The following is a 21057-nucleotide window of genomic DNA, read 5'->3' as shown; positions in this document are numbered from 1 at the left end:
GTTGCTTGAGTTCACTGGCCAGTTGAGGTGTGGCAGAATCCTTAATCACACTCGTGTCTGTGGACGACTGGGGAAGGGTGGAAGATGTTCTGGAGGGCGCGGGAGGCTCGCAGGATGCAATGACCAGCTCAGGCACGGGTTGCAAGGCAGCATCTTTGAGTGAGCTTCCGCTGTGGTCAGAAGAATCCATCTCCTCTTACTGGCACAGGTAGTGGAGCCAAGCTGGGCAAAGAGAGGGAATCTGAAGTGGGATCTCTCGAATGGAGATCTGGGGCGTGCTCTGACACTGGCACTAAGGCAAGGCCAGGCACTGGTATAGGATTTGGAGATTGCTCGCCGTTCGGGACTGATGGAGCTTGGCACTGCTAAGTGTACTCATGTGGCACTGGCAGAGATTGAGAGTCAATTTTGGGATCTCCAGGAGCGAGATCGATTGGGTGACTTGGCACTGCTCAGTGCACTCAAGTGGCACTAGCAGAGACTGAGAGTCAATTTTGGGATCTCCAGGGGGGAGATCGATTGGGTGCCTTGGCACTGGCACTGGGGCAGGCCCTGCCACAGGACTGGGCTTTGAAATCTTCGTGGAAGGAGGTGGCCACTGCACAGAGTACTCAGATGGCACTGGAAGTGGAATGAATGGAGGCTCTTGAGAATTACTCATGCCTAATGAATAACTTGAGGGGCTTGGAAACCCAAATTGTTGTATTTTTGATGGAGACTGGAAGTCTTGTCCCAGGAGGAGGTCATAACCTCCAGGAATGTAGCTTGCTACAGCAAGGTTGCAGATTTTGGATTTATGAGGTCTCGTGACTCTCAACTGAACAGCAGGAAGTATCATTTTAAATTGGCTGATACCCTCAACTGCGAGGAGTTTACGTCTGTTAATGTCAGCTCCATAGGGAACCTTGTCCTTCCTTATGAGGGAAATTTGTGCACCAGAGTCATCAGATGCCTTGACCTGGCATGCTGGGTAGCTACCTCGAGGAGGTGCCACATAGATGAGGCCTTCGGCTGGAGGGCCCAAAGACTTACAATTTGTAACTGCCAAAGCAATGGCAGGTGGAATTGATTTATTAGGGCATTTTGCCCATTGGGCAGAGTGCCCATAAACTTTGCAAGTGGGCAATAACTCCTGCTATAATCTTTGCTTGGCGCTGCCCCACTGGAGGTAGCAGGCCCTTTACTTTTCGTCCAAGAGCCAGATGGGGCCCCCTGGGGCACTATCCCATTGTCTTGGGTGCCTTGTTGCATAGATGAGTGGCAAGCGCTGGCGGGGCATAAAATGAGAAATCTTTGAGCTGGAAGAGTTCGAGGATGTCCACCACACTAGTGGCTTTGAGAGTTTCTAGCCATCGTTTCAAGGCCTGGGTCTTTTTGAAGATCCACTCAGACCAGGTTTGCCTGATTCTTTGGGCATATTTCTCCACCTTTTCCTCCAATGGTCGGGAGTTATTTCAAAAGCTTTTATAACGGCTTGGCGGACAAGGCAAGTTTTCCTTGATCCTCAGACGGGAGAGCGCTTCTTCAGTAGAGGGCTGATAGGTTGTCAGGACCTTTCCAATATGGTCAAGCCAGGCCTCGTCCCATTTTCTTATGAGGGAGCCTACACTGCTGAGGATTGAATGTGGAGAGGGTGTTGTGCACGCCCTGAGCTGCCACTGCAAGCTGATGAGCTCTTTCTTTCTCCCTCTCCTGTTGTTCTGCCTCTTCTCGTTTCTCCCCAGACATTCTTTCCTTCTCTTTCTCCTGCTGTTCTTTCACTTTCTTCTGTTGTTCTGCCTCTTCTCGTTTCTCCCAGGCTATTCTTTCTGCCTCTCTTTCCGCCCTGGCATCGTCTACTCTCTCTTGGACCCAATCCCTCAGGACTTCTCCTGACAGTCCCATGTCCTTTCCAGCGGACATGTAGAACTTGAAGTCCTCATTTTGCTGGGCTCTAGATGTCGTAGACATCTTGAGATAACACTTATATGGGTGTGACCCATTAGATAATCAATATATCTGAAAAGACTCAAGTTTGTTCGTGATGAACTGGTTTCAGTATGTCTCAAAGACTTAATTTATTCGTGATGAACAAATTTTTTACTATGTCTGAATAAGACTTTATTTGTTCGTGATGAAAGAATTTTAATATGTCTTGAAAGACATAACTTGGATTTTATGTCACAGGCAAATTTTCTGCCAATGATATCTCACGTGCTTAAGGAAAAAGAAAAGAAATATTTACGTTATTCTAGAGACCTGATTTTGTTTACTTTAGAGATCCCATGGGACAGGGGACAGTTCAGCACATGCGTGTGAAAAGAAACAACCAACAAATACAGCAAACAAACACAACGAAGTCTTTGCTTAGCTGACACCTGGCTGATTGAAGCTTTGGCAAATTAATATGAGACGACCAATAAATTTCGGAGGATTTTCTCTCTTCTGGGGAGGAATGAATGAATGGATGTTTCCTTTTTTCTCACGGTATGTTTACTGGAAAGACTGAATGGAATTTACCATGTGCATATCTTTTATGGAGAATTTAAACAAATGCAAGTACTAACCACGATTTTCAGCTTGCATGGCCTGAACAAATTTTTATGGATTCATGAGATTCATTCAATAAGGAAGAATAATATTTTTGTCTAGCGAATTCCTAACCTCTACGAGAGAGAGAGAGAGTGAGAGAGAGTAAAAATATCCTATCTCCAGCGATACGAAAATTGCTGGATTGGGTTAGCCCACGTGGCTGTAATGTACACCTAGCTAGTATTTCGGGACGTTCAAATTGTCCTTATCACGTGGACGAAGGAACAAGGGCACTATTCCTTTTATTAACACTTCACTGAGTGTCGCTCCCTACCCTCCTAGTTTTAAAACATGCAGCTAGCATGCAACAGCACAAAATCTTGTGTAAAGGTTAATAACTCTCTCTTCTTTATAATTAAGGTTAGTTGTGTATCATCCAAATATACCCCACTTATCTAGTAAGGCCCCAGCTTTAAAATGACAACACTGGCGACCAAATTGCGAGATCACGCAATCTAAAATGTGACAGATTGAGTCCTTACCCCTAAATAGCCTCCCTAAGAGCTGAATGCAAAACATGAAACGAAAACCTTCTTAATTAGCATAAATTCCCCTATAAAAGCACAAGTGATCCATTTCCACAGTAAATATCGTGTTATTATGTTTATTTTTTGTTAGGCACGAACAAAATCATGGCCGAAATGGAGTTAAGAATTGTCAGAAAACGTTGCCAAAAGGGGTAAGGACTCAATCTGTGACATTTTAGATTGCGAGATCTCGCAATTTGGTCGCCAGTGTTGTAATTTTAAAGCTGGGGTCTTACTAGATAAATGGGGTATATTTGGATGATACGCAACTTACCTTAATTATCACAAAAATCTGGACTCTGGCCTTGAGGACACCTAAAATTACAAACAACAAAATACGGCTGAAAGCATACTTCAAAAGGGGAGTAATTAGACCAAGAATACACATCAGAAGAATGGTAGCGTAATTCTGGGGTAATGAGGCGAGAGTAAATGATGGGGAATTTCCAGGAGGGAATACAAATGGGTTACCTACTTCAAAAGTTGTTGATAACGAAGTAGCGTGTGCCGCTATGAACACAAGATGATACACAGATCCACAGCTGAAAACTCCTAAATCTACAGTCAAAACACTTACGGTTACTCAACCGAAACTAGCACTGTAATGAGGGAATCGAGGAAATGCACTGAAGATGCCTAGACTGAACTCGATTCCAGTGACTCGAATATCATACGCTTACGTTACACTTCTCATAAATGCTTTGTAAATTTAACAGCACAAAATATACAGCAATACAGGTCTCACTGTAAGTATATCGCAATATGAAAAGAAAGGAACTTATCTGGAGGAGAATAGGGAACGTGGCTGACGAAAAACCTTAAATCCTGGTACTTTACCTTTCTTTAGGAGCTGAAGTTCTCTTCTGATGAGGGCCAGCGAGAGGGAGGGCAAATGCATTAATTCACAACAAAAGTTACTTTTGGATACTGCCATGCACATGTCGAAAATAGGCAGTGCAATGGAGCAAGGGATGGAGCTCTGGTTTCTGTGCCGCCGATATCAATTCTGGGACCAAGCTCCTCTCTCCAAGGCCCTTTATAGCTTCAGAAGTTAAGGGTTTCCCTTCCAAGATGGTGTTGTGATCACTCTGTCCACATGGAAATGAAGGGAGCGTGGCTCCATTTCAAAATGGCGGAACTCACGTGTTCAGCCCGCCAGCTGACCTGCCTCGGGTGATGATTAGCTCTGGTCGGGTCCGAACCTGGGATTAAGGAATTTCCAACAGCATTTTGGACAAGAAAGGGGTTTTCCCCAAAAAAGCCAGTGTGTGAGACAGGTTTTAGAGGTGAATTTGCCTACAGTGAATATACTAAATTGACCTTATTGAATTACTTAGTCTTTTAGTTTGAATTATTCCATGAAAGGAGGGAATATTCTTAATAATATATATATATAATATATATATATATATATATATATATATATATATATATATATATATATATATATATATATATATATATATATATATATATATATGTGTGTGTGTGTGTGTCACAAACACTGGGACTTTATATTCACAAACATTAAGCTACAAATGTCATAAGTGATAAGCGCTTGGGCTGGTCATTAAGGAGATTCGAACTCCCAACTGGTTAGGAACCGGTGGCTTGCAGAGGCGATTTTTACCACCGAGCTATCAAGAGATACCTCATGGTTATTCCCGAGGTAGAGTGAATTGCATATTAAACGACATTTGTGGCTTAATGCTTGTGAATATGTGTTCACGTGTGAATTTAAGTTGCTCATAGTATATATATATATATATATATATATATATATATATATATATATATATATATATATATTAATATAAAGGGAAATGCCCCTATAAATAAAACAAAAGGGAGAATGGCAACGTGTTAAGTATTGTATGGTATCTCCAGCCCTTGAGCAATAACGGTTTCGTTAGTACAAAGGAGGACTATTGACACGCACGTCTAAATGAAAGGCTATTAAGATACATAGAGTACGTGATGTTCTGGAGGGTAAGGTCATCTTCTATAAAATAGAATCCAATTTAGTTTCTAGTTTTTAGGATCTAACCTAGTTTCCATGACCCCTGCGACAGACTATGTTGTCTTTCTGCTTAATTAAAGACTCTTCGAGTAACTGACTTGAAACGACCCTTACATCTGTCAACAATCTGCACTGTGGTCTCAGTATATCAACCGCCACATACGGTAGTTGGTGGTTAGTAAAGCCCAGCAACTTGGTGTACATAAAAACCCCGATTTTGGCCCTCTATAACTCTGAAAATATTCAACTGGCCGGGATGAAACTCTGGCTTTAGAGGTTTCACACTAAGGTCTATAATCGTGCCAAATTTGATCAAAATCCATTAAGCCGTTCTGGAGATCCAGATATTGATTTTTGGCGTTCAGGGTGGTTAGGTGGGTTGGCGGGTGGGTGAAGGACCACACACACATATCTTACAGCAGTAACAGTAAAAGATACAGCCGTGATACTTAGTTTTTTCTGAAAGCTCGTATTCTGGAGGGGTGCTTTTCGGGTTTGTTTTTTGAAATAATGAAATTTTAAAGGAACAGTGGGCCATTCAAATTGCCCACCAAAATTCAAATTTCCTGATGCTCAGGTACGGACTGCTCACATTAGAAGAAATGCAGTTTTCTTAATGTGTGTGAATAACAAGTGGTGTTAGGAGAAGCTGGCTGACTTTCTGTTAATTATCTCTCTATCTATCTATCTATATAACACTAAAACTCTGAAACGTTTGTTTGTTCGCACACTGTTCCACACCATCAAGTGTTAATTTAGCTGTGTCCTCCCCCTCCATTTCATCTTCCATCCCCCTCCCCTCCACTCCCCTTCCCTTTCCCCCCCTCCCCAAGCACAAGGTCAAGTGTTAATTTAGCTGTGTCCTCCCCTCCCCTTCCCTTTCCCTCCCCTCCCCAAGAACAAGATCAAGTGTTAATTTAGCCGTGTCCTCCCCTCCCCTCCCCTTCCCTTTCCCTCCCCTCCCCAGGCACAAGATCAAGTGTTAATTATGCAGCAAACGAGCTGAGCTGATCATTATCAAGGAGAAACCACACAGGTCTAAGAAAACTATATCTAAAAGCTAAACAACCCATTCCTTTGTTATCACATTTTTCTCGATCTAGGGCGTTGCCATTGCAAAAAAGGACTGAAATCATAGGCAATAAATTGATGAAATCACAAAAGGGGTAGTAAAGCCCAACCACAAGAGACAGATATGGGGAGGTCAGGGGATACAAAGGAATGGGTAGGGCGTAGGGCTTTACTCCGTAACCCGATGAATTATGATGTAAGCGAAATGTCGTAGGAGTCTTCTCTCAATCAGTATAGAAAGCGAGTGCCACTATAATACGCACATTGAAAGGGCTACGGTTTGGACGAACCACTGCTGATGATGTGAAAATTAAGCAAGAGTGCCTGATTCTAGTACCACCCAACACTGACCTGGCCCAGGTTTTTGTTGAACATTACTCTAGTCTCCCAACAGCAACAATCGGGATGAGTTCACCGTATTATTCTCGACGACAAAGAAGAAAAAAAATTGTTAACCACAAAGAAGAGCTGCGTTTATATGATCGCGCCTCTTCCGAGTGGATACATTTGCTATATGTCTTCAAATTGAAAAAGTGCCAGAGTCTATCTCTTCAGGTAGGATTAGCGTTGTGCGTATTATAATGACACTCGCTTTCTATACTGATTGAGAAAAGGCTCCTGCTTCGACTTTTCGCTTTCATCACAGTTTATCGGTTGCGGAGTAAAGCCCCGCGCCCTCCCCTTCCTTTGTACCCCCTGACCTCTGTATCTGTTTCTTGTGGCTGGGCTTTATTACCCCTTTCGTGATTTCATCACTTTTTGGCCTGTGATATACAGTATAGTGTGGTTACTGTTACTGACTTATCGCTGGTTTTATTTTTCCCTGGTAGAAACTTTTTCTTGAGAAACCCGCATACGATTTACCTTATTTTCCAAAATATATAAAGTAATCACTAATATCTATGGGAGTTTCCTTTTCCCCGTAAACGCTTGTGACCGAAGATCTGACCATATTAGGGTAGGTGAAAGCAAAAGGTTTATCTCTCTATCTTCCAGATGCTCTCCATATATGAGATTCTATTTCACAGTTGTCAGTTTCTTTTGACCTCTCATTCAGCGACGCAAGAAAATACAATACGCTTTACAAACTGCTTCTTCAATGACGTGGGCATGGTATTATAAGGGACGACATTCACGAATTATTTGAAATTCTGCATCCTTATATTCAGGGGAACAAACTCTATGGGCCCATAAAAATAAGTTACTTGTCAGTCCAACCTTTGTTGAAATGTTATGATAACTAAAGAAATGGATGTAAGATATCAAGAAAGTGGATTTTCTAAACACTGCGAATTTGTTGTTTGTGATGGTCCTAATTATTAATACATCCACAGAAGGAAATATTTCATCCTTTTCCTATGCATCTTAAATTCAGAGTTTCATATAACCTCAACCGGATCATATTTTTATCAGGTTTCATTAGGTTTATTATTACATGTCGAAATACTCCATGTATATATTTGCTAGAACTGCATTAAATGTAAAAAACGTTTCTGGAAACATAATTCTACTAATATTAAGGTTTTCAGAGAAAGTGGGTGTATATATATATAATGTATATAAAATATATATATATATATATATATATATATATATATATATATATATATATATATATATATATATATATACACATACACAAGCATTAAGCCACAGACGTCCTTTAATATCCAATTCGCTCTACCTCGGAAATAATGTATTTTCATATATGTTACCCGGAGGGGAATTTTTTAGTTGATAATTAGTTCGTCGTCTCGTGGGATCGAACCACGGAAGACAAGAACTCAGGATTACAGTGACGCGCATTTAACCACACGGCCAACAAGTAAGGTATAAATTGATACCGACCCCCACCTACATATCACTGTCGAACTCACGTATTTGTAATTACAATCGATATCAACCCACCCTTGCCATGTTAACCACACGGCCAACAAGTGAGTTCGGCAGTGATTTGTAGGTGGGGGTCGGTATCAACTTATACCTCACTTGTTGGCCGTGTGGTTAAAGGCGCGTCACTATAGTCCTGAGTTCTTGCCTTCCGTGGTTCGAGCCCACGAGATGACGAACTTATTATCAACTAAAAAAATTCCGCTTCTGGTAACATAGATGAAAATATATTATTTACGTGGTACAGCAAATTGGATATTAAAGGACGTTTGTAGCTTAATGCTTGTATATGAATCACGGTTATGTGATAAAATTCCTTCATATATATATATATATATATATATATATATATATATATATATATATATATATATATATATATATATATATACTCTTACACGTGAATTTATGTGTCAAACATCACAGGAAAAAGGTGAAACACGGTTGTAGATCCTGATCGGTGTCGGATAAGACACCTTCGAAGGACTGATGCAAAGTGGTTGAAATTCGTAATATATATGCTAGCAGGACAGTACATACGAACTTACAAACGGTTAAAAAACAAACATTTGCACCTGACGGATGCTTCTAAGGTAGGACCCATCCAACAAACATTTGTCAGGTTCAAATACTTCTTTTCCAACCATTTGTATGTACGGTCATGGTAGAATATATATGTATATGATTATGTGAACATTGTTCGAAACAATTAATCGAAAACAATTATTCGAAAACAGTTATTCGAAAAACAATTATTCGAATGGAAAATGGTTCGAAAGAAAGTTATTCGAACGGACAATTATACGAAATGGTAATTATTCGAAATGTAAAATTCTTTATTTAAACAAATGTGTAAAAATACCAAAAAGGATGAAATCTTTTAAGTATGAATGTTATTACTAAAACTATTAAAATAGATTCATGATAAAACAGATTTACTTATAAATGCAAGTTATGCGCTACAGCGCGCAAATACTCTAATACTGAGTACTCTTCAAAGGTTGCCACTAACTTTTTTATCCTTTCATTCAAGTCACGATATTTCTTGAACTCTTCATATTTGTGCTTCCTGCTCTTACTTTTGCAATGTGAATTTCTTGTAAACCCTGCTCTCTTTTTAAAGCATCTAGGAACTTCCATATTGTTGGATGATGAGATGACATTTGCTGTAAAAAAGCTCTGTGCCATCCTTCAAGTGCGTTGTTAGTCCTAGGCAAATCAGTATTGACTCTCTCAAAACAAGACCACATACTTATTTCAAACATAGGACTACGTCGATGTCTTGAAGGACGACCAATCCATGAATCTTCAAAATAATCTAAAATAGGATTTACATCTTGAGGATATATATCTGAATCTAGTAAAGCTTCAAATGATTCAGTAACTTTGTCAACGGGGACAAAGGCTAGGACTAACAGCATTCGAATTTTTAAAGCAAATTCGGAATCTGTATCGTATCTCACTTTCAGACCACAATCACATATCTTTCGATACAAGCACTGGCCTAAGTGGAAAAGGCATCCATAATGAGAAGCTGTGCTGAATTCTTCTTTAACGGCAGTTATAGCTGCAAGTTCAAAGTCTGAAGTTATGGTTGAAACTTGTAAATTTGGAACCATAGACTTAATTTGAGCAAATAATCTTCTATAAGTTTCAGCCCTTTTATCTGGAAGTAAGGCGTAGACCACAGGAATGGTGTAATTATTCTTCACAGCATGTACAGTATATAATTGTTCAAATAACTGAGGTACAGTTTTAAATGTTCCGTCCACTTGTAAATTTGCACTCTTCTCAAGTAGACTCAAATTATTCTGAGTTGCAAATATAAACATTCTATCATCGTAATGGCCGGAATCATATAGCAAAAACTGCTCCCCTTTATGAGTTTTAGTTTGGTCAGTTGTTAAAACAATTTCCCGTCTATGAATTGGAGTTTTTTTTTTTAGTTTTAAGCCTGCTCTTTCTTTTTGTCTTACGTTGTGAATAGTTCTTTTTATAGAGCTGCTCATCTTTGATGACAGCGTGAGGCTGTTGTCTCCATCGGGTATTCTGGTTTGTGGGGTCTTGTCCTGTTGTGCAGCTGAGGGCTGTCTTGGTGCGATGGAGGAATGTTTGTTTTTTTCTGCCTGCTGTTGTTTACTTTTTGTTTAAAGCTACTATTTGTTTAACTTGCGGCTGCTCTTGGTTTTTTTTATGCTTATGGTTTCACTTTTACCAGACCTGACTCACTTGTAAATTTCACATTATATTGTTTTTTCGTTCTTTGTTTGTTGCAAAACTGTCAGTCATGACAGCCCTGTCCTGAGTATGTTAGCATCACAATGGCGGAATGGCTCGCTGGCGGGGTTGTTACGGCATTGAGGCACCATGTGGTTAATTGTTTTGCGGGAACTGCTGGCTTTCGTTCCTTTTTGTGGATTGCGATGCAAGTTTTTTTTGTTTTGACATGCACTTGAAGAATCTTTTCCGTTGGTCGAGTTTTTGAGTCTTTCACGAAGTGGAGCACAAACCATCGATTTTGTTCATAAAACTGCGCACTTCTGGTTTGTATTGTTTCAGCATCACTGATGGAGGAATGTTTGTTTTTTTTCTGCCTGCTGTTGTTTATTTTTGCCTTTTTGTTTAAAACTATTTGAACTTTAATCACTTTTCCTTCACCATCGTTTATACCATAAAACAATCGGAAAATTCGGCTTTTGCAATACGAAAACTTACGTTCAAACAAACATTCAAACAAGTTATATCTTGTTACCAAATTGCTTGTCTTTCACGAAGCTTAGGTTAAAACCATCGATTTTAATGACATATCATTTCGTATAATTTTCACGTTCATAAAAATGTATTCGTATTGCAGCATCACTGGTTAAGGGCTCACCATATCTGTTTTTCCGCAATAAATGCGAATAATTGTTTTCGAATAATCTTGTTCCTTGTGAAACCATATGATGAATTTCCTTTTTCAGTCCATTGAAATGCCATGATTAATCAAGACGTTTATTATGTTTCCGACTAACTAAGAAAATCGGATAACGTTCAAACAAACATTTGAACTAAGAAAATCGGATAACGTTCAAACAAACATTCAAACAGTTATTTGCCCAATTGCTTATTTGAACAATTATAACTTCTTTTATCGTAATAGAATAAATGTTTTCGAATAAATGATACGTATGTTCAAACAACATTTCGAATAAATTGGTTTCATTTCCCTTGTGGTATACTATATATATATATATATATGATATATATAATATACATGTATAAAATACATACATATGTATATATATGTGTTAAAATGCTTCAAAAATCAAACTTGCTTAACTGCTGCATGTCGACCAATACACACAGGCTCTTTTTTTTCCTGACGAAACGAGGGCCGATGTACAGTGGTCGAAATAGAGTGGTCTATTCAATTTTCTTTTTCTTTTCTAGGATCTTTGAAGAAAAATAGTAGCTGTTATCATATGAAAATTAAAAATCCACAAACACACACACATACATACATACATACATATATATATATATATATATATATATATATATATATATATATATATATATATATATATATATATATAATACATATGTATACATATGTTTGTGTGTGTTGACATTGTGTGTATGCGTACTCCTGCTCTGCAGTGTGTCTACATGAGCATTATGGAGGTAAAAGAGGTCCAAATGACTTACCGACTGCAGGCGTTGAGAAATTGTATGAACTGGGCATTGAAGCATTACTCCTTCCTTCATCATTTTTCACAAACACTTCGAGTCGATAGCTGGTGTGATTGTACAGCTCTTCGGGAAACGTCACGTTAAACTCATAACGGTTATTCACAGTCCCGTGCACTCCTGTACTTTGATTGCCAGTTCTGGGGTTTTTGGCGGAATTACTGGTGTACTCTAGTACGGCATCGATGTCCAAATCCTTTCCATTGACTTTGTTACAGTTGTCCTCCAAGGTAACGAGGCAATATCGAGGTTGGGCGCTTTTCTCACAACGAATTTCTCTGACCTCGATTTCTGGAACTGCCAAAAGAAACGGGTTAACTGAACGAGCAAGTTCCTTTGCATGCATCCTACCATGCCATTATAAACAACACATTTATTCAGAGGCACGTATCTCTGCATCTTAGTTTACATTTTTACACACATCTGAATATATATATATATATATATATATATATATATATATATATATATATATATATATATATATATATATATATATATGTGTATATATATATATATATATATATATATATATAAATATATATATATATATATATATATATATATATATATATATATATATAAGGAAATACTGCACATAAACTGTGCTGTAAATTACAACCCGGCAAATATAATTAGAAGAAAATACCTTTAGAATTACTTGTCATGATATATTCTTTTTCTCCACTGAATCCAGCTTCGTTGCCGATAGCCAACCGGAACGTAACATTGGCATAGTGCAATGGCTTTGGGAAAGAGACAAAAGTCTTTTCTGTGGAATTTCTAAGCCAGATGTCCGTCTTTTGATCACATGCAAAAGGTTTCACCTGAAGTAAAAAGATAAATACCTGATAAGCCCAAGAACTGGATGAACAGACAAGATTAGGAAGGCCCCAACTCTTCCTAGATAATACTATGTTTCGGTGCCGGCTGCTGAACTTCTGCGAGTAACGGCCTGGATCCTGTGTGACGTCCTTATCCAGGACAGAGGAACTCTATCCGAAATAGATCCATGTGACAGCAATCACTCAGTGGTGCAGGCGGCGTGAAGCGCGCCCCTGCACTTGATTCATGCACTGAAACAGGGTTGGTAGGAATTTAGGGCACTTTCGTAACACAGTGATCCCATAATGTGCACATGAAATGCAACAGCAGGAGTCCTGGTCGCGAGTAAGGAAGACTGTACGGAGGACTGAAGTGGGAGGGGAATGCCATACGGCTGGCTCTTCCGATAAAATAAAAAATGGCATGACTATCGGTACTGAACATTCCGAAATGTGTGTAAATAAATATTCCAAATACTTCAAAGACTGTTTTCAATCCTCTTTTTTGGATGATAATGCTGCGGATAAATCTTTACATGTATTCTATACTTTTCTTTTCCCTCTCAGGACTAAAGAAATCATTGTTACTAGTTAATAAAATTTTTTATTTCTTTTGAGGAAAATGTTTATGACTTCCTGTTCCTCAGTTTTTGTTGTCTACTTATTCTTGAAGTAAAAACCTTTTATAAACCTGTGGCAAGTTTATATCACCCAACTACCCTACAAACACAAAAATTCTGTGAGGATATGCCATTAAACAAGACTTTTGTTTCCTCAAATAAAATATCCGTTTTAAAAAGTTAAATCTTGAATAATTTATGGAAAATGTTTAGCAGCCTCTGAATACAGGACGCCAGGAGCCGTGATACAATGAAAGGTTTTGGTTAAAGAAACTGAATGACCACATTGCGATTACTTTCCTCTGATTTAGTAGTTATGGCTTTTTCTGATCCACGGTTAAATTTCCTCTAAAAAATGTGTTTTCTGACTTTTAATGCAGTCGTGCGTTGTTTCAGAAATGAACCCAGAGAACCGTAAAATAATTAAAAAAGACGGAGTAATTTCCTGGTTGGGAAAGTGTCTTTGCGTGCCTTGCACATAAACACAAGAACTTCATAGACCTTAACCTATGCCCCTACAGCAATGCTTCCTGATGAAATAACTTGCACGCCAATGAACAACTAATACATCTCAAAGATATCTAAAGTAGGACTACAAGGACTCTTGCCAGCGGCTGAACACATTTTGACTTCGAGATTAATTTTGTAAAAGCTGTTTCTTTGTTATTTTTCTACTTTCTCACAATCAACCATAGCCATCTGAAAATCAATGAAATCTTGTAAGAGAAAGGAAGCTATAATAATACAACATAAAATTTGAATTAAAATATTAAGTACCTCTAAAAGCCATTCACAAAACTCAAACGGAGGTCTTTATATTTACAAAGTAAATAACAAAACACTTCCAAGAACAGTCATATAAAGACCAACGTTCTATAGCATGACATTATACAAACGTTTAGTGTTACCTAGTTCTGTGTTAGCCATTGGAAATCGATCAATATCAGAGGATGCTGTAATCCATCTCATATACAATACTTCTTGAATATGTCTGAGTGAGTTCTGCTCCAACTATTGCAATAACTGACCTTTTCAGTGGGTACTAACTTTTCACAAACAGAAGTGATCTCAGAACAAGTTATAAAATTTGCAAAAAGATTGTTACAGAAAAAAAAAAATAAAAGTAAAAACCATCGAGAAGAAATCAGGCGTGAGCCGGTCCTTACGCAAAATGGGAGTAAAATTTATAAATAAGCAAGCAAACAAAACTCATACCTCATATGAATAACTGTACTTTATTTTTCCCTGCGCGCCAAGGGGTCTCTCCCAGTAAAACATCACTGAATCACGGCTTTCCTTATGCTTTGCTTCAGGGGGGTCCGGTACTGTGAAAAGCAAAGAACGGCTCAGTTAAGGAAATGAATGCACACACGCACACATATCTATATATGTATGCATATATATGTGAGAGTAATTTTTATTAGCCACAATGCCCTTTTAACTTCGATTTCTTCACAATCTGGAAACGCTTGTCAAAACTAAGCCTACTGTAGAACCAAATTAAGAAAGAAATGAAGTTGTACTGATGATCAGCCGAGATTCGATTTCGAGTCCGGGGTATCAGAACGCTGTAACGATAATTACCTGGACACGAGGAAAGGCCTCAGTCTTCCCCACTAATACGTATTTGTATCTGTCGAATTCAGCTCCATTTACCAAGCTAGAGTAGACCCACCTTCACCATCATAGCAAAGTATTTAGTCGTTTTAATTGCTTTTTAGGATGAAATATATATTTAGAATCTACTGGTCACTTTTTACCAGATACGTAAATAACTTCTATTAACTAGGCCTAGTAGTTGAAAAGTGATCTCAAAATGCGAAGAAATCAAGAAGTTAAGGGCGCATCGTGGTTAATAAAAATTACATATGTAATTGGTAAAACGAGACCAGTATATTCTAAACTCACAGACACACACACACACGTATATGTGTGTGTTTTTGTATATATATATATATATATATATATATATATATATATATATATATATATATATATATATATATATATATATATATATATATATATATATATATATATATATATATATATATATATATATATATACATACAGGGTGTCCATAAAGTTATGGTGAAATTTAAAATACTTGTGGCTTCATAACTATACATGATCGAATTAATCTGTATAAAGGATAAGAAAACTTGATGAGTCTAGGTTTTTTTCTTCTGCAGTTTTAATTATTATTCGTTTTATCAAAGATTTTCACAATTTCTGAAACTTAAAAATGACTTCTTTTTCAGAACTGCTGTTGACCCATGACTTCACTAGAAGAGAAAGTAAACTGAGTTCTTTGGTTGGCTGAGCTGAAATGCATTGTCGCTGTCCAAAGAAGGTTTACAACCACACAGGAATTGCATAGCCAGGTGGATGAAGAAACTTAAGGAAACAGGTTCTGTTATTGATAAACCACTGTCTGGTAGACTATGTGTTGATGAAGGAACTGTACCATTTGTAGAACAATCCTTTGAAAGAAGTCGGATAAAAAGTCTAAGATGAACATCTTTGGAAATGATGCTTTCAAAATCTGCTGTGCAAGTACTTCTAGAAAATTAATTTGCACATAGTAAAACGTTTTAAAGAATATACATCAATATTTGGTTTTTTATATATCATTTCATATTTGTGAAATAAACTTTCATGTATGAAAAACTTAAAATGAAAGTGTACAGAATCCAAATGCACCTAATGTTGTTAAAAGAGGATTATCATACGTCACTTACTTTCTGTCATCAGTTCAATGAATTAAATAATATTGATTATGCAATTTTGAAAAAATTAATGTTCTCTGACGAAGCAACATTCCACATCAGTGGCAATGTCAGCAGGCATAATTGCCGTATCTGGGGAACCGAAAAGCCACGTGAATCTGTTGAACATGAATGAAATTCTTTCAAAATTAATGTCTGGTGTGCTTTGGAAAGGAATCGAATCATAGGGCCATTCTTTTTTGAAGGACATATTGTTAATGGCGATAACTATTTAAAAATGCTACAAAATTACTTTATTCCTAAGCTTGTACAATTCGAACTTATAAAGATATAATTTTTCAACAAGATGGTGCACCTTGTCACTTTACTCTGCAAGTTAGGCAGTTTTTAAATGAGAAATTCCCTGAGTGATGGATTGGAAGAGGTGGACCATTATTTTGGCCTCAACGTTCACCCGATCTGACTCCATTGGATTTCTTTTTATGGGGACATGTGAAAAGTATTGTTTATTCAACTAAGCCTCGACCTTCAGAAGGCTTGACAGAAAGGATAACTGATGTGATTGAAGGTATTGCTGAAAATCAGCTGGAAAATGTTTTCCGAGAACTATAGAATCGTATTTTTCTTTGTATTAGTAATGTTAGTGTACATGCTGAAAATTAACAAGACGAATGTAGAATTTAAGTCATTCTTTCTTATAGTTTTTACAGATTAATTCTATTGTAGGCACACGTGTTCAACCATACGGCCTACCCGCCGATGACTCACCGCGCACCACGGAGAAAGTACCGCATGCGGACCATACGGTTGACACGAGGTCAGAAGAAAACACAAAATCTTGAGACGATGTTTTCAGCGAATGTGTCAGATGTTAGAGTCACCTTCTTGATATTGTACCAGTCTATGTATCAGAATACCGTTCATTCAGCTCTGTACATGTATTGCACATTCTTATGTTTTACACTTGTATAATTGTACGTTTGCCTCCGTGAAGAAACACAGAGGCCTATAGTTAATCCCTTTTCCCAACCTAGTTCTTCATTGGAGGGGTGGATGGAGCTCTCGGCTAGCATGCGGTTGGCCCAGCGTTCGGTTCTCCGACCGGCCAATGAAGAATTAGAGGAATTTATTTCTGGTGATAGAAATTCATTTCTCGCTATAATGTGGTTCGGATTCTACAATAAGCTGCAGGTCCTGTTCCCAACGGGTAACCAGTTGGTTCTTAGCCACGTAAAATAAATCTAATCCTTCGGGCCAGCCCTCTCTAGGAGAGCTGTTAATCAGCTCCTCAGTGGTCTGGTTAAACTAAGGTATACTTAACTTTCCCTCCTCCTCCGATATTCCAGCCAGTGCCAGCCGAGAGAGTGACATAACAGGCAATGACAGTTGCATAACTGTCACAATTGAAGGAATTTTCATTCTCTTCGAGAAACTGACATGAAAGCCTGTCGACAGAGGAACACTGCTGGAATGTATACAACCACACCTCATCCAAAATCCTCGGCCAAAAGCAGGTGCTGTTCACTTTGAACGACAACTGCTCTTTTGAATCTCACAACAAAAATGTTCATTTTTCCTGAGTAAGTAAAATCTTCGGAGTATCCTCCTTAGATTTTCATACTTTCTGTCGATCTGCAATTTTTCCATTTTCCTTCCTGGTCCTCTACAACTCAACCATGACTTTCTGCTGTTGAACTTTTTCTCCTGCTGATGGGCACCACAAGGCTTAAAAGGGTTTATAACCCTGCCTGTCCTTTTCTTCCTTCCTTTTATAACCACCATCTTTAATCTCTTTACATAACACATCTACTGTTATGGGCTGCTCTGAGAGCAAGAGCCTGTGCTGGCATTGTGCTGGCTTAATCTTCAACAACAGATGAATAAATCAGATGTAACCTGACCTACGCTTTTGCTTACACCTCACCCTCACACTATCATGTATTTTCGAAGTCACAAGTATTTTAAATTGCACCAAGACTTTGTGGACACCATATATACTATGTGTATGTATGTATGTATGTATGTATGTATGTATGTATGTATGTATGTATGTATGTATGTATGTATGTATGTATGTATGTATATAAATATATATATATATATATATATATATATATATATATATATATATGTGTGTGTGTGTGTGTGTGTGTGTGTGTGTGTGTGTGTGTATAAATAAATAAATAAATAAATATATATATATACATATATATATATATATATATATATATATATATATATATATATATATATATATATATATATATAATACATAAATTCACACACATTTATATACATACATAACTACACATGCAAACATGTGTATATATATATGTATATATATGTTTGTGTGTATGGTATGAAAAACAAAGACAAAGGTAGATATAGAAAAATAAGTGTTCCATAAAACCTCCCATTCTCTCACAAAACAGTCACTGAACACTAAGTATACTCACTTTTCGGAAGGGTTTGAATGGTTACGATAACAGGACTTGAATATCCTTCATCGGAGCCTGTTAGTACCATGACTGTGTGTTCTGTGTAGGTATTCAGGCCTTTTTGTACGTGGAAAGTTGTCTCTACTTCGTCGTTAAATATTTCTTCCTTTGAAGTTTCTTTAATTCTGAGTCTGTACGTAAAGTTACATTTTCTAGCATATGCCTCTTCCTGATGAAATAAATCGGAAATTTAATATAACACTTAATTTCAAATCCTCCTTATGTATACATACACATACACACACACACACACACACACACACACATATATATATATATATATATATTATATATATATATATATATATATCTTATTATAATAGCCACAATGCTCTCTTAACTTCTCGAATTCTTCACTTTTTGGATACGCCTGTCACTACAAAGCCTTAGGTCAAAATGCAAAGAAATATGAAGCAGGTCAGATGTCGGAAGCCTGCTACCGGACATTTCTTTGTATTCAGATCTAAGGTTTTGTAGTGAAAGAATTCAAAAAGTTAAGAGGGCACTAATGGACATTACAATTACAGATACATCTGGTAAAATGTTACCAGGAGATTATTATATATATATATATATATATATATATTTATATATATTATATATATACAGTATATATATATATTGTATTATATTATATATATATATATATATATATATATATATATATATATATATATATATATATATATATATATATATATATATATATATATATATATATTAACTTTATCACATACACAATTGTTCTGTGCATTAGTAGAATTACTAAAAGGACCTCATTCAAACTGGATGGTATCTAATGGAGTTTTTATTCAAAAAGTTACAAGCTTTCTTGGACAAACAGTCCACATTATCAAGTATCCGTACAATGAGCAAACGCAGAGTCCGGCTGTGTTTATATCTGTGTGCTGGGTACTTTTAATCCTATAATCGCCTAGCTCTTCCTGTGTGACCTCCACCCTCTCTTGACCTTGGTCTTTCTCTGATCCCTGGTTCCAGATGTCCGTTTTCCGTGCGTTCTCTTGCGTTTTTTCTTCGTTTCCTTGCTACTGTGGAGTATACGATTTTTCTAGATATGCTGTCTTCAAAGCCGTTTCCGGTGTTCCCTGCCATCGTGTTGTTGGCGCAAGTTATGAAGGCGTTCTCTACAACCAGTCTAGATGTTTTGTTGGTGTTCCTGTACAGAAAACTCATATTTTCCCAGTCTATTCTGTGATCATTTTCCCAACAGTGTTTGGCAACTGCCGACGTCTGATTATAATGCCTTATGTTCTGCAGATGTTGTTTGCTTCGCTCTTTACATGATTTGCCAGTTTCGCCATAGTACCCTTCTTCACAGTCTAGACACGCTGCCATATAAACCCCCCTCTAATCTCTTCCCCTCTACCGACTTTTTGTTTCTAACTATTTTATTCCTAATGGTGTTTTTGTAGCTGCCTATCAATTTGAAATTATTTAGCTTCCTGTTGATGGGTGCAATAGAGTTGTTGTCCGGAACTGTAATTATTTTCTTTCCTACCAAATGTTCCTTTTCAATCCTTTCCCTCTCCCCAAAATAGTTTTTCCTTGCTTTGATATGTGCCCACTCCCACCAATACTTAGGGTAGCCTAATCTCCTAAAACTCTCCCTCAGGTAATCCAACTCTTCGTCTAAAAATTCGGGACTGCAAATCCTATAAGCCCTGATGGCCAACCCTGTCATTAATCCTATTTTTATTTCTTTCCTATGACTGGAGAACCTATGTATGTATGAATTGGTGTGTGTCTTCTTCCTATATACCTTGAATTTTAAATTCTCCCTACCCTCTTGACCAGGACATCCAAGAAAGGAATTTCTCCTTCCTTCTCTTCTTCTAATGTGAACTTGATGTGTTCATTTAGTTTATTTATGTTTTCTAGAAACTTGTGTAGATCTTCCCTTTCTCCCTTGTAAATGATCAAGATGTCATCCACGTATCTTACCCATTTTACGATATTTAAGTTCCCTTTATTTACTTTGCCCACCTCTTCCTTTTCAAACCATTCCATAAAGATATTGGCTAGAATTGGTGAAAGACTTGAACCCATGGCCACGCCATTTTTTTGTATATAATGGTTTTCGCCCCACTTGAAAACATTAACGCTGAGGGCCGCTGTTAGCAGTTTTATTAAAACGTCATGATCTATGTCGCATGTATAGACCCCCTCCTCCATATTCTTTTTTATTATTTCCATCGTCGTCTTTACTGGTACGTTAGTGAACAGGGAAGTTACATCCAAACTTGCAAATTTGCAGTCTTTTACGTTAATTTTGGATAATTCGTCTATCAGGTTCATGTTATGTTTTAAATGCCCTTCGGATACTAAGCCTACCCATTTTCCCATTTTGTTGGAAAGAAATTTCTCCAGCCTCCTCTGCGGTGATCTCTTTGATGCCACGATCGGTCTTAGCGGGCACCCTTCCTTGTGGATCTTAGGGCTACCATAAATATATGGGATCTCTGGACTTTCCACTGATTTTACTCTATGTTCTAATTCTTTTCTTTTGGTTTTGTCGTGGATTTTTGTCAACGCTTCCCTTACTTCTTTGTTAAA

The 21057-nt window shown here is 37.6% G+C and overlaps 1 protein-coding gene across 7 annotated transcripts in view; it reads right to left on the bottom strand.

The window, feature by feature from the left end:
- Window positions 1–21057, bottom strand: part of LOC136843165 (receptor-type tyrosine-protein phosphatase F-like) — a 104413-nt gene that overhangs the window by 38373 nt on the left and 44983 nt on the right. For 6 of the 7 annotated variants that reach the window (XM_067111224.1, XM_067111223.1, XM_067111226.1 and 3 more), the window contains 4 exons: window positions 18442–18652; window positions 14471–14580; window positions 12461–12638; window positions 11770–12108 (listed from right to left, as the gene is read on the bottom strand). In XM_067111224.1, coding sequence (XP_066967325.1) covers window positions 11770–12108; window positions 12461–12638; window positions 14471–14580; window positions 18442–18652 — 838 coding nt within the window. The remainder of the gene's footprint in view (window positions 1–11769; window positions 12109–12460; window positions 12639–14470; window positions 14581–18441; window positions 18653–21057) is intronic. The other variant, XM_067111229.1, reaches the window with a different exon arrangement.

Source organism: Macrobrachium rosenbergii, chromosome 11 (assembly GCF_040412425.1).
Source record: "Macrobrachium rosenbergii isolate ZJJX-2024 chromosome 11, ASM4041242v1, whole genome shotgun sequence".
Classification (NCBI taxonomy): Eukaryota; Metazoa; Arthropoda; class Malacostraca; order Decapoda; family Palaemonidae; genus Macrobrachium; species Macrobrachium rosenbergii.
This window is presented reverse-complemented; position numbering and strand designations above follow the sequence as displayed.